The 15512-nt window shown below is 39.1% G+C and overlaps 1 protein-coding gene across 1 annotated transcript; it reads left to right on the forward strand.

Annotated features, from left to right (window-relative positions):
- The first annotated feature begins 8184 nt into the window (after positions 1 to 8184).
- On the forward strand, positions 8185 to 9367 carry LOC124258280 (homeobox protein ceh-30-like). The gene is made up of 2 exons (XM_046692346.1): positions 8185 to 8542; positions 8838 to 9367. Exons 1-2 carry the CDS (start codon positions 8185 to 8187, stop codon positions 9365 to 9367), a joined length of 888 nt encoding a protein of 295 aa, XP_046548302.1.
- The last annotated feature ends 6145 nt before the right edge of the window (positions 9368 to 15512 follow it).

Raw genomic sequence — 15512 nt, forward strand, 5'->3', positions numbered from 1 at the left:
CGGCGTAAAACTCAACTCACTCACCCATTCCATTTCAAAAGGGCGGAGTGATTAGTACTATCAAAATGCATGCAATCAACAGTAGCTTTACAAGGAACATAAATTATTATCTTGAATTTGATTATTGATAACCATCTCGTTTCATGACAAACTAGATAACAAGTTAACTTTGAGGTCCAGTAGTACGTGTTGTATCAAGCTGTACCAGTTCCTGTATGCCAGGTAATTCAACAAAACAACCTCCCCAAACTTCTGCTGCCTATTTTACAGTTGTCTTTATAAAGTGATATAAACTACATGTTCAACAAGGCTTCACGGAAGTACATAGCGGCCATGGGCGCCGCAATTCGATGGGGCACACCAGAAACCTGTGGTCGTGGGTTCGAATCCCTGTCCGCCCTGATTATATTTCGAGGTATCTCAGCACCATACCCCTGCTCATGGGTTTTGAAGTTGTAAACGGCTGAGACCTGCATCACTCGGTTTCTCCCCCACCCCCATTCACCACCATTCACCTGGACGCACCGTGATGTAACTAGAATACTGTTCAAAGCAGCGTAACACCAAACTCACAAGATAGTACAGTAAAACCAGAAATTATTGAGAATTTAAAGATTGTAAGTTTTTATTTTTTTTCACTCATTACTCACGTATTAAATGTGATTATTAGCAGAACATAACTCCAGATTCAAAGACAGGTGAACAGTTAGTATTTTGTCAAGTCACCATGGGAAGCAATGCAGGCTTCAATGCGGCGGGGCATACTACTGATCAAAGAAGTTAGAAAGTCCTGGACCATGCTGATACAAAGGTTTTTCAGTTTGTTTGGTCCAGAATTTCAGTGTATTAGGAAACAACCACACAGAACTTTCATCTGAGAAAATCACATTGTCCCAGTTAAAATTTCTATGCTGTAAGCACCAGTTCAACCTTCGCTCCTTTTCTTCAGGTTTCATGATCGGTGATGGAATTCCTCGACTTTTCTGCCAACCCATTGCATGCAGCTCAGTTCTAATTGTCTCCTTACAGACAGCCACACTTCCTCTATCAATCATATCCAGCCGTAAGTTTTCTAAACTCCTTCGTTTGTTTTTAGAAACAAGAATACCAAGCCGCCTCTTGTCACCGACAGTCAATTTTCTGGGCCTACCTGCGCCTCCCTGGTGCTCAATGCCATATCCATTTGCAATATTTTTCAAAACACTATAAACAGTGGACAAAGGGATGCCTGTTCTACTTGAAATCACTTTAGCTGATCTGATGTCCTTGCTATAATACTCTAAAATCAACTTCCTCTTCTCTAAATCATCCATACTGAGGATCACTGAAAATGTCGTCTGCTAGCAAGTAAACAAAGGGGGATAACTCTTCACAAACTAATGAAAAAGGATTAACGGAGTTGTCTCTCTTGAATGAAACCAAGCACTTGATAGCTGTCAAGGTTGTTTATACTAGAAATCCAATTAAACATATTCCTAAAATTCTCAATAATTTCTGGTCATACTATATATACTTAGGTTTACTCATTGAAGATTCCATTTTACCACACCATATGTTACACCGAGGTGATTGGGGGTATTTTCATGCTCAAAGTGTTGATTATTCTCATTCAAGTAAGCTACCAGGGGTTTAGTATACCTTGAAATTTTGCTAGTAATGTCTGTTCCCGGTCTTCTAGTTGAGTCAAATAGCTGTTAAGATCTTCACATATAAATTCTACACGTGGTGCAGCAACAACGTCTGTTTCAGATAATGTCTTAATTGCCAATCGGCGGAAATGTGACATGGTAGTCATTCCTGCTTGACAACGCTACAATAATCTGTATCGAAACGTCGGACTCACGAAATAAAAGAAGTTGTTATCCATAAAGTTTGGTCAATATTGATAATTATTTCATATTACGTCGTGATCTTCTTGCAAAATTAAAAGCAATGGTTGAAGGGTATATTGGATATATTTAATGTTCAACTACATAGATTATGAATACGATAACAGGATATATATTATTTTGTTCAACTATATAGATTATGAATACGATAACAGCCAATCCGTCAATATACACGGCGCTGTCCGAAGTTAAGCTGACGGAGTGGTTTATTTGCCTTTATAACTGAAGTTTCTCATGTCTTATATATTAATGTATATTCATAGTAATATACAGCTGCACGTATAAGGACAACGGCAACTTGCTGTGAAGGATTGTGTCCCTTTGTCGTCTCAGGATCCTCTGAACTTGAAATCGACTGGAATCCGATATCCGCCAGTTTACGATCGTGTGTGTACGTGTACAGGTCGTCGTTCTTGTGTTCAGAGTGATATATGTTTTTGAATTAAACCTGCACATCGTGACAAAAAATACAAATGTGCTATTGAAAGCGGGTTAACATTCTTGTTGGGACATGTATTGGCAGGGGTGGAAATAAGTTTAAAATTGCTAGTGTACTCCGGTACAGTGGCACATGTAAAGTCACTTGCCCTGATTATTTTCCCACTATACCAACCGTTTTCTTGTTGATTTTTAAATAAACAACATAATAAACATTGGAAAGTCAACTGGACACCGGTACAGTGTGATATACAAATTTGCTTGCCCGACAGAAAAAAACACTGGACTCGGACGTCGGGCAATGGGTTATTTCCACCCCTGATTGGTAGTACATCTCGAGGTCTGGTATCAATTTCTATCAAAATGCAATTAAATGTCTGGAAACGGTATGTTTACTTTGAAACAACACGGAAATCAATAATCTCGCACAAAAACAGAACTGTATTAAAAGAAGGATAACACTGATCTTGACGATATCAGATTGAGAAACGTTTTCACCCGCAATTAAAGAGACAATGGATCAATTATCCCCTTTCATTGAGAGCCGGAGGTAAGCATCACTCCGGTGTTAGAAGTAGACGCGGCGAACATGAAACACGGACTTAAGTAGCCTAACAATTGAGTTCAATTTAAATTCCATTAAAATAATTAATCGTGTTAAATTGTACAGGATTAATTCAATGTACTCTTCATTACGATGCTCGAAAGATCAACGTTTGTACTTCAGATTATGTCGACTAAGTGCTAAAAACACACGCGACCATAAATCCGAATAAATGTAATTAAACGTTTAAGAACCTCGGTGCTAGACAGTTTGAAACAATACTGTCTGCAGAGTCATAATACGTATGAAAAATATGCTTTTGTGGGGAGGATGCCTTGGCAAAATACTGACTCTACCGGTGCGAGTGATGTTGTGAGGTTTTGCTCAGTATTTAGCGAATCAGGGGGCCTTGTTTTCGGAGACCTAACCCCAGACATGTAATTACGTTATATGATGGGTGTAAGTGGAATTATGATGGGGAAATTGGGCAGTTTAATTTGGGAAAAATTAAACATTCCTTTAATTTTAGAACACCTATGAAGCGGATCCAAATATTGAACTAACACGTTTGTTTTATGGGTACTGATCAAAGGGACGGTTATTTTAGTTTTTCATTATGGCCGTCGGTTACAGTTTGTAGTATGAATTATTTATATGTTAGGATGATAAAATTTAAATTACACTCTTGGTGTGAAGTAGGTTGAATCAAAGGATGGGTCAGACACCGTCAATGGCCACTTTTAAATTCTAATAAATTTGACTCAGTTTACTTTCTGTAAAAAATGTTCTTACAAATTGATTGAGAGATTCCCCCTGAAGTGAAATTTACGAAATTATAGCATTTTTATTCAGTCTTTCGTTAACTGTGTACAGTTATTTTGTTGAATACGCAAAGTCGATAAATAATCATTAATATTTGGAATATAACTGTGATTACCTTCCTGCAGTAATTACATGTATACAGTCCTATTTGGTTTACATTGCAAGATGACTGTTCAACGCAATTGGTCGTCAAAGCTTTAATTAAATTATTTTTTTTTAAAACAACAGAACAATGTTAAACACCAAAGGAGATTCAATTACATTCCGTATATAACTGCAATATTTCCACAATCATATTTTGCCTTATTTCGAAATCAACCTAAGTTCTAAACTCCCATATAGAAGACGTAGTATGGAAACAAATATTACCGACAAGGTATCCTGATATTGTCAAGGCTCATTTACGTTCCCGGAAGTTTAGAATCATATCACTAACACAACACTTTTGAAGACATGACACTTGTACGTAGCGTGTGTGTTCAGTGATTGACAGTGACAACACTGAAATCGACACTACTCACATGTCAATGAAATCGAGCAGCTCGTCACTTGTCAGCGGAGAAGGATCTCTGTCAAGTACTAACATGTTGCTTCACTAATTATGAATCTCACTAATTGCAACGTACACGGATTATCGAAACTCCATCGGTGGGAATTAAGATGCAAGATCGCTATGTGATACGATTTAGAATTGTCAGTGTCAGAGTTAAGTAGTTGATATCGTGTTGAGATCTGATCGGAAGTGTGTAGGAAATTAGCGTCAAGGATTTCAGTAATATTCTCGTTCTCACTAGGTGTCGAAGTAGATATTTGATCCAACTAGAAAACCAATGTTATTTTTCCGTTCATTAATTACTTTTGTTGAAACTGTTCTTCTAAATCTACTGACTGAAGAATACTTGAATATTGCGAATTTATGTCAAGTGTTTTAACCCCGTAATTAGCGCTCGTGACTCTGGTATCTATCTAAGCATTATCTAACATAAGCAATACTTTAGTATTTTTTCCCTCGCGAATAATTGTATTATAAAACCAAGTACATCAAAATAGACTCTGAAGTCTGACCATTTGTAAATGGTTTGGCATACAGACCCTGAAACAAATATACCCAATGCAGCCCACGCAAGTCTAGAATATGTGGCAAGTCTAGAATACCAGTTTCTGAAAATGAAGAAAATCTCTGGGCTCCTTTTTAATGTATTTTATTTTAATTTTAAAAAAAGTCTGTAAAAAATGTTCATTTCAGAGACTAGCTGTTAATCTTAAGTTTAAACTATGCTATAATTAGAGAAATGAATGTATTATTATAAATAGATAAAACTTTTCCTTAACCTAACCATTATAGCGGTAAATTCAGAAAAAAATCAGGCCGTTCCTTAAAAAAATGCCATGTAAACAAGAATGTCATTAACTTCACACTTTTTCTGGAGTGACTGCGGTTGTCTTTTAAAAACTTTGACACCATTTTGCCCCGAACAACAAAATAATCAGCTCCTTGAAGAAACAATTAATTTACAACACCACCGCCTTGTACTCCCAACATCAGAGAGGCTTCCACAATGTCATCGGAAGCCAGTACAAGGGTTTTCAAGACGCCTGCACTCATATAGGCCCACACTGGTCAAAACAATCAACAGTTACAATGTAAACAAGCTTCTCGTGTCGGATATGGATGATGAGAAAGGACAAGTGTAAGGTCCAAATATAGGACATTTACAAATGGTCATTAAACGGTTTTCCTGTATTGGTCATTTCCTATGTGTTCCGCGGTCAAGAGGACACCGGACGCTATATGGTGGTCCACGGCAAGCTGCACGTGCTGTGTATTAAAAATGGGAATATGAGGTTATATGAAAGATGAGATGGTGATTTTCCTGGTAAATAAGGTGAAGACTTGAACAGAATACCGTGAGACGGTATACGGTTTAGAACCAGAATCGTGAGAACCGGTATGTCAAATCTGTGTGAGTTGGTTTTTACGCCTCACTCAGCAATATTCCAGATATATCGCGGCGGTCTGTAAATAATCGAGTCTGGACCAGACAGTCCAGTGATTAACATCATGAACATCGATCTACGCTATTGGGATACGATGACATGTGTCAACCAAGTCAGCGAACCTGACCAACTGATGCCGTTAGTCGCCTCTTATGACAAGCATGGGTTCGTGAAGACCAGTTCTGACCGGGATCTTCACGCCTTGCACCGATGTGAGGACAGAACCCAGGTCTTGGGTGTCAACTGCAAACGCTTTATCATCTCAGCTACGTCACTACCCATGTCTTTAAAAGAATTTGTGTTCTGAGTTTCATTTTGTCTTTTGATGTAATAACTGAACATATATAGATGCAATATACGATAGAGGACAGCTTAACACATACTCATGAGATACACGTTTTGATTTTAAGGGGCGAAAAGTAAATACAGGTAACCCTGAAGATTATTGTTGACGACACATTACAAAATAAGACCGGCGAGTGTAGCCAAGTGGTGAAAGCGGTGTACGTCTGGGTTCGTCTCTCTATATCGGTTAAGTCCTATCTTGCTATATCTGTCCTGATAATGGGCGTAGTGCCATACTGAATAATGTCATGAAAATGTCTTATACATAGGTATGAATCAATCGGGAACGGGTTTTGTGATGCTTTTGTTGAACTAATAACCTACTAATATTTAAGTCATCTGAACCTAGTGAGAGTTTTAACCCCGAGCCCACTACAACGTGATGGATATGTAGAAATCTACATGGAAACACCTGCAAGGCGTCTCTAACTGCAATCAATCTCAAGTTGTTATCCATGTACGTTTTCATACTGAAGATGGGCAGTAAACTCTGACTCGAATATTAATGAAAATATCTGGATACAAAACGTTTACTTTGCCAATGTGTAACCTCACTAATTAAAAACTGGATTTTTAATTTAAAACAAAAATCAAAATAAGTCTATGCTGATTTTGGATGTACCGTGGCAGATATAGACATATCCTCGATGCTGATGATGTGGAGATTGGGTTTAAACGTATTTATTCGTGAAACGAATGGATTGGCAAACAATCTACAAGCTTATTAATGCAGCTCCAATACAATTCATAAAAGGTAAATAAACCAAAATTATCCTACAGGATGCTGGTAATCACATGACAAACCACAAGGTTAATGTACAGTCAGATGATAGTTAATAATTCAACAGCAATTTCATTATTACAACCGATATATTTCTTAAAGCTAATAATTCTTCAACCATATTTGGTACCAAATCTACAAGAAGCAGTGATGAAGAGGTAAACTGATTTTAAACTGATTTGGAGATTTAACGTGCGTTTTCCGACATAATGCATATTTCGCACATGGGATATATCCCCGTACATACAGAGTATATATATCTACCTATGGCTGTAATACACAGCATACATTTAATCAGTATAATGGTTTCTACACTTGAGCATACTTGAAGAGGCCACTTGAATATGCCAGCACCTTATCTACATTCAATATAGATGTAAGTCACGTTAGACGACATATTAAAGGATAATACGCAACATGTGTTGAGGACGTTGTACAAATGAATCGTATTGTGCGTATTATGCAGAACTGTAAACATTGACGGAACCTGCAGATTACGCTGCTCTGAAATAGGTTTAATCAAAGCCGATTTTGTGATTCCACTGGATCCCATAGGTAAATATGTACTCTAGTATCAATGTGACTAGTGAAGGCGTTTTGTTGCATTGCGTTGCATTACCTCACGGCCCAGGTAATATCGTTAACTATTGAATGGATGACCATGAGCGGCTTGAAAGAAGAAATCCAATCTTGTGACATGGGTTTGACACGTGCTTGAAGCAGATCATCCCTTCTTGAACCAAGAAGTCATTATGATTGACTAAAGAACAAGCTCCAGAAAACAAACGTTTTTAATTTCAGCCTCTTGCCAAAAACCGCGGGGAAGGGTCACTGGGGCGTGGAGCTACTGGTAGCAGGGCAGTGCTAAGAGGGGATGTAAATATTGCGTGCTGTTGGCCGTTAAGTGATTCTTTCATTCATCAACTTACGCCTTTACATAAACACTAAACACGGGGTGAAAGGATCGCTTAATGAAAGAATTATCAAGAATTAATCAACCCATTGAATTGCATGTCGCAGCTGTAGAACTGTCAAAACATCCCCAAAATCCGCAAATTGGATACGGGAGGCTTGGATCACACTTACTCCTGCCCATTGTGTGTCTAGTTAGGCTAAGCCCCTCCTTAACAATGATCCCAACAATGCTTCCATAAAGACTAATTACTTGTCCATTGTCTTAAAGAACACGACTCCCCGGGTGTGAAGTCCACCCGTATTAAGGCTCTGGTTGGAGGATTTGAGTATATAAGGTCAAGGAAGAGTTGACAGAGGCACTTCAGCCTTGGCCTTCTCAGTGTACACATCTACCTGTATATAACACACGCTTGGATTTCTTACATCATTCTGTGATTCGGATTTATACCATCATGATTCTTGAAGGAAGTATCCCTGTGAAGAGGCATTCATTCTCTATTGAGAACCTTGCAAAGAGCAGTCGTGACGAGGAACGGGCTCCCAGGCCTATGGACTTAGGGGGTCGGTTTCCCATCACCCTGCCTCTCCCCCTCCCACCCGTGGATTGTAAACTGTCTCCTGGACTTCCATATGAACGTGCCTCGTCCCCACAGGATGTGAAGGTCACCACGGACGTCACCCCTGCCACCAGGAAACGCCCCCGGTCGGACAGTACAGGGAGCCCTGATTTCATGACAAGCACTCCCAAGGGAGGTGACAGGTCACCCTTTTCCACCCTCAGCGAGAGGAGCTTCACCCCCTCTGTTTCCGGTATGTACAATATTTGGATTCTTGGATTCACGATTCAATCTCAAAGCATAATTGAACTTTATAAATCTATTGTTATAGGACAATATTCAAATGGTTGTTAATTGTTTAGTTTTGATATTTGATTGATGACAGTTACAATTTTGATTCATCAAATATTTTAACTTAATGTTCTCGACGTTTGTTATTATTTAAGCAAAAGGACTGTAATTTACGGTCTTGTCACTTTCCATAGTTTATATTGGATATTCCACGCTCTTCTTCCGATGTATATTTTATACTCCATTCTCTTCTCCAGATGATGACTCGGATGGAGAACCCTCCAGGAAGAAGAAAGCCCGCACTGCCTTCACGAATGACCAGGTTACTGCCCTGGAGAAGAAGTTCCGAGATCAGAAGTACCTGGCGGCCAGCGAGAGGGCTGACCTCGCTGACCAGCTCCAACTGACAGACCAGCAGGTGAAGACTTGGTTCCAGAACCGACGAATGAAGGAGAAGCGCCAGCTTAACCATCGGGAGGAACAGGCCCGATTCCCCTTCCCCACGGGCGGAGTCGACGTCACCCAGCTTCAGGGACTCAGGTTCCCACCCTACCCCCAGAGCCACGACACCACCGCCAGTTTCTCACCCACAGGACTACCCCACCCTGGGATCAACCTCCGCCCTCCCATGATCCCTGAGCTCCCACGGCACACAGGACTTCTACCACCTACACTGTCGCCCCACCCCCTCGGATCCATGTTCTCACCCCAGGGGAGCTACCCTGCCATGTCGCCACTCGACCACATGAGACAGATGAGGTCTCCTATGATGTTTCCCATGTATTAGGGAGCGAAACTCGACAGCCGTTGCTAGTGGCTGTTCAATGAAATCCACAAACAGTGCCAATAGGACAATTGTGCATCCAAAGTGCTATTTGTATATACTTTGTTTTGCTATGAAACTTTGCTCTGGAATGTGAGGCCGAATGTGTGTACATGCTAAAGTATGATCCATTTGTGATAGTGTGTATATTTTGTTTTGCTATGAGTATCTGATCTGTGAGGCCGAATGTGTGTACATGCTAAAGTATGATTCACTTGTGATAGTGTGTATATTTTGTTTTGCTATGAGTATCTGATCTGTGAGGCCGAATGTGTGTACATGCTAAAGTATGATCCATTTGTGATAGTGTGAATAAATGTTTGACATTTACAGATTTGTGTTGTCTTCATTGACTGAACACCTTGAGATATCGAGGTCATCAATGCAGTATAACAGAGGTTTACCACTCTCTCTGCCTTGATGATTTACTCGGTTTGGGAAGGTGGGCGTTCAAAATCTACATTGTTTAGAGCAATCTGAACAACGAATGCGGGTTCTTGGGTTGTCTTCTATGTAACAATCCAACCGAAATCCAATTTCGCCACAACCGTTGGAAGGACACTTCAAATACATGTAATAGCTTCTCACGTCTGTCTGGAAGGAATCTTACATAGTCCTAAGTTATTTCTGTTTGCCATCGATACTGCTCGATGTCTTTGTTTGGAAATGTTAATTTTGATTGTTTTTAAACATATTAATTGCATAACAGGTCAACGTGATTCTGCACAGTTTGTTTAAGCATCTGTAAAATATGTTTTTTGAGTTTTTGTACTCTATCACCGAGTATCTTCATTAGCAAGACACGCTGTCAGTTGAGAAAAGCGTTATAACCTTTTAACATTCTGGAGGTATTTGAGGTACGATTGAAATTCAAAGCCACACCGCCCACCATTGCGAAATATTATTTTCTAAAAACAAACGCCAGGTCAGTTCAGGAACTGTATCATCTAATTTTTAATCCCTGAATGTCCGAACACACAACAGTTGCAATCATTCTCTTGAATATATTTCTAGTGACTTCCAGATACTGTGTCAACAAAACGCGGTATTTATGGCACAATACATGTTCATCTTGGCGGTCCGCATTTTTGTCTGTGAAAGGTATTTCTGGCCAAAGGATTTTACCCGTGCTTGTAAGAGCCGCCTGATGGTTCTGGGCCCCGTTTCACAAAGCTCTCGTAAGCCTAAGATCTCGTAACTTTCCTCGTAGCATTCGTACCTCCCTGTAACATAGGAGGTACGACGCTCTTACGAGAACTAAGGTCAAGGCTTTGTGAAACGGGGCCCTGGTGGTCAAGGTCACAGAGTTGGTTGATGATTATTATCAAGTTACGCAGATCGATGCTCATGACGTCAATCACCGACCCAGATCATTTACAGACCAAGGTCTTACAGCTGATAAACAACAAACCAACAAAAATACATATATTATGTCGATAAAACCCCTCATGTATGCATATGCCCATGCACAACCCAAAATATGTTGTTGGTTGCACCTCCTTTATGCCATGCAGGTCATATTACAAACAACCACGGTATTCAAGGAAACCAGAAATTGGCTTTTGTGGGGGGCTCGTTGTTAAGATTACTCATAGATTTCCTCTATAAAATACGTCAATACAACAGTGAACGTGCATAATGAAACCGGCCAAATCACGAACATGATATCCGAGTGATAAAAGTGTGTGAAAACATTTGAAACAATTCGTTTCAAAATCGAGTTGATCATACTGTGTCAACCCACACGTTCTTTGGAGCAGGTTAAGAGGAACATTTGCTGCATATATCCAGACGAACACAATGATGAATGCGTACTCCTCCCATTTAATATGACTTTCCTTTATTTGAAGGGAAAACAGCCAATCTACCTGGCTTGGCTGGTCTCTGCATCGTTTATTATATTATGTTATGAAAGCAAGTCTTTAGGTATCATTCTCTGATAAAACACTCCACAAATTGTACTTACGGCAGTTTATTTTGTATAATTGTTTTGCTAATTAGGCTGTATAGTCAGGGAACCAGCCCTCGCAATTTGAAGCTGTATTTATGATGAATAAAACAGTATGCGGGCAATGGTAGGGGAATAGGCTTCCTCGATAGGTGTCTACAAGAAAAAACAAACAAACACACATGGACGAACAGCTATTTCTGATTTCATACAACGTGTATATAATAACGAAACAAAATGCACACAATTAATTGTGTTGACATCCGTGTCCACCCACGTGCTTCCATATATGGTCACTTGGTAACATGGTTATGCATCATAAATAGGTCGGGATATTTCTTGTTTACCGGTTCTCCTCTGTTAAAATGCCCGATGTATTATATATATAAATTCTTACAATACTAGTTAAAACGAAGAACATGCTTTACGCCGTTTAAAGAACCGTCGTTAAACTGTTCCTAGGTTTTTAAGTTTGTAAGCTGTCGAGAAAGCCATGTCTGTCAGTAATGCCCTTACACATACTGCAAAATGGTTACCACTGATGATAGGAACGGCGTTTGATCAAAACAACAACATTCCTTGCTTCAGTCATGTTTTAGGGTAGACGTCGAAGATATTTTCCAAATTTGACGCATTAGTGACAAAATGATGTGCGATGCAATTCCCTCATGTTGTTTCCCAGAACGACTGGTCTGTTTGAGCGTTTGTTTATGTCTGGTGGTGCAGGATATGCTCACTTTTTCATGAACACCTGGTATCATCACTATTGGACAGTGTTTTATAAACAACTGCTTCGGCCAAGGGTTTAGTCGGAATCGAACATAGACTTTTAACAGAGATTTCTTTGTTGCTTTTCATCCCATCAATCCCGTCTATATTACAACTAAAACTGTTCTAAACAATGAAAACAAAATAAGCAGATATTGACACGCTTCTCATATAACGCTTTGACTTTGTACTTGTAATAAAAACAAAATTACTGCATGTTCTAATGAATGAAAATAATGTTATTATTAAATGACAAGGAGAAAGAACACTTCCTTGCATGCTTGCATGTTCGCATCTTTTGAATTTTCAAATAGAGTTTCAAGTCGTATCAGCTCGACATTCTTTCATTGTAATTGCCTTCGAATTAACCTCTGTTCAGATCAACCCTATAGTCAATATTGATGTAAGGTCTTGACTGTCGTTTGAAACAGGAAATTAGATTTAACACGCATGAAAAATACCTTTAATCTCCAACAATCGGAAATGGATTTCTCCTCGTTAACATCTTATGGTCGACAATAGAAGTACTGAACTGTGAAAGAAGTTAAACGTTACAGTATTAATCCTAATCGGCTAAACCTGACCCCAGTAATGAGGTCACACACATATCCTGGGAAGGGTTAATTAACACGGACGCGAAAACAATTGGTGTTACTATTATACTGCCTTATATCACCTAGGTGTGAGAGGGACTTTAACATCACAGTTAAGGGTTCCTGTCTCACACGTAGGGAGAAAATATACGGGAGGCAATTGCTTTGATGAAACTGTAAATGGAGCAGACTCGTTAATTTCAGATGTGTGTTATCAGAGCACAAACATTGTAACAATTGAACGATAATTGCAATCTTTACGTTTTTATCAACGTTTTCGTATTCAAAGATTTTTAAGATGTGCTGCCATATAATTGGTATGAAATTTGTAATTTTGAACCTTTCGAATAAACCTGAATGCATTGGATCTTGTATCAAAGACAGGAAAAACTGACACCAACATGTGTCTATTAGTGAAGGTGTCCCTGTGCTTTCTCATAAGCTTTATTATGTCTACGTGCGTTTTAACTTGGTAACAAAGTAAGAATCTATGCCGAAATGTGAAACGTCCGAATAAACAAGAAGTTGTTATCCATAAAGTTGTATGCTTCATTATAGTATTAACCAGAGAATACCTATTAAATAAACAAAAAATTAAAAAACGTTCGTTTCATATCATACTGTTTCCAAGCTAATATTTGATAAATTTATTCACTTCTAATCTTTCTTGCAGCTGTTTATAATATCTATCATCTATATACATGTATATGCATGTACAGCTGCTTCAATTTATCCATGGATACTTAAATATATGTTACATTATATATACACTGAAAGACAGTACCATTCTCAGTGAGGTAGTACAGACAGATCTCTGGATTAATGAATGTTTAGTTCATAACAGGAATTGTTGGGAAAGTAGTATTCGTGGACCAAGGGATTCTTGACTAAATTTCACTTGACTTTGCAGCATGAAGTCTAACTGCTATATGATCAATGGTAAGGAGGAAGGGAGTTGTGCTTGGGGCTGTTTTGTGAAGTGTTTGTTACATCACAGCATGTAAGCTTAGTTTGGGAGGAAATCCTGAAGTTAAGCAGGTTCCAGATGTTTGTCACTTACATTGTGACGAATCAATGATCACAATGAGGCAAACTCAATGTTGTATGATTCTGGTCCACCAAAAGGGATGCAACTCTGCAAATAAGTACAACACTAAGAGTCTGGGTCAACCAACTCAAAGATGAGGTGAAATAGGGTTTAAGGTCCTACTTAAGAATATTAAGTATGACCACGTGCATGTGTGTGTGTCTGCTTGTACTATCCCAACAATAGTGTTAGCTCAGTGAGATACTATGCTGCAGTTAAGCATGAATACTCCACTCAGACATTATACTGACTTCGAGCTAACCAGACCTTGTTGTACCCATCAATGCCGAGCACCAGACAGGGTACAACAAGTAATGTTTTAATATCCTCTGGTATGAGGCAGCCGGGAATCAAACCTGCGACCTTCCTCTCTGGGTGGACACCAACTCGAAGACATACCTACGAAATAATTACAAACTGCATCATAAAACTTCATTCATGTTTATTTTGGCCAAAGCTATGTTGGTTGTAGAAATATGGATTATAAATGGCAGGCTGTAACAAACAGCCACAGGAGGACAAGGCTATGTACAGACTTACGCATCTTGTAATGTTTCATTATAATCAGTGTTCAACAAGGACGGACAACTCCCTGCAACACTTTTACACTGAAGTTAAAGACTTGAAGTTGTTGGATACATATACCTGACAGAGTGAGGAGAATTCTCATACACACAGTAGGATACCTCTGAGATGTAGAATATTCAGAAATATCCCAGAGTGGTACCGACCAGTCTGTCTCTTCAGCATCAATGCAGGTGAAAACTGTACATTCTTGACCCATCACAAACTCCATTGCATTATAAAAGTGGGAAATTGCAAACATAAAGTAAAATATCACAGCTATGGTTTTAATATGGCATAAAATAATTACTTAAATATATAATACATTAATAAATGGAAACAATAGACACTGCCTTTGGCAAAGTTAGTAGCTTGAGGTCAATGCTGGACATGGAGGCAAGTGAAGCAAACAACACACTAGATCATGTTGCATAAGAAAAATATGTTTTCTTTGATTCCTGTCATCAGTGACAAGGAGAAGTAATATGTGGAGTTCCACAATGGAAACATTTCACAACATACTTTGTTTCCAACAGAGCAAGTGTGATGGGTTTAACACTGTGTTGTGCAGTATTTCAGTTATAGTATGGTGTGTCAGTTTGACAAGGGTTGGTTGGTTGGTTGTTGTTTAATGCCACACTCAGCAATATTCCAGCTATATAGCGGCAGTCTGTAAATAATCGAGTCTGGACCAGGCAATCTAGTGATCAACAGCATGAGCATCGATCTACACAACTGGGATACGATGACATGTGACAACCAAGTCAGCAAGCCTGACCACCTGATCCCTTAACTTACGACAAGCATGGGTTACTGAAGATCAATTCTAACCCGGATCTTCATGGGTCATATGACAAAGGGATGCAACTCTGCACAGCAAGCAGCTGTATTACTGTACTACAGTATTACTGCCTGTGTCCCTTGATTTCTGAAGAACTGTAGGTTGAAATCTTAAACATGAACGGTCTCCAACCAAGTGAAATCTCAAACAGGCTCACCATGTGGGTATAAACAGAGTGTTACTGTAGCACTTTGATGTAATGTACATAGATTGGTCATAACTGTAGTTTCATCATAATGTTCTGAGAATATATCGGCATGACTGCTGCATTGTCAGTACTATGACAAGACTTGTGCAACAAAACTGAC

The sequence above is a fragment of the Haliotis rubra genome, unplaced genomic scaffold (assembly GCF_003918875.1).
Source record: "Haliotis rubra isolate DU_JTF1 unplaced genomic scaffold, ASM391887v1 Scf69, whole genome shotgun sequence".
Classification (NCBI taxonomy): Eukaryota; Metazoa; Mollusca; class Gastropoda; order Lepetellida; family Haliotidae; genus Haliotis; species Haliotis rubra.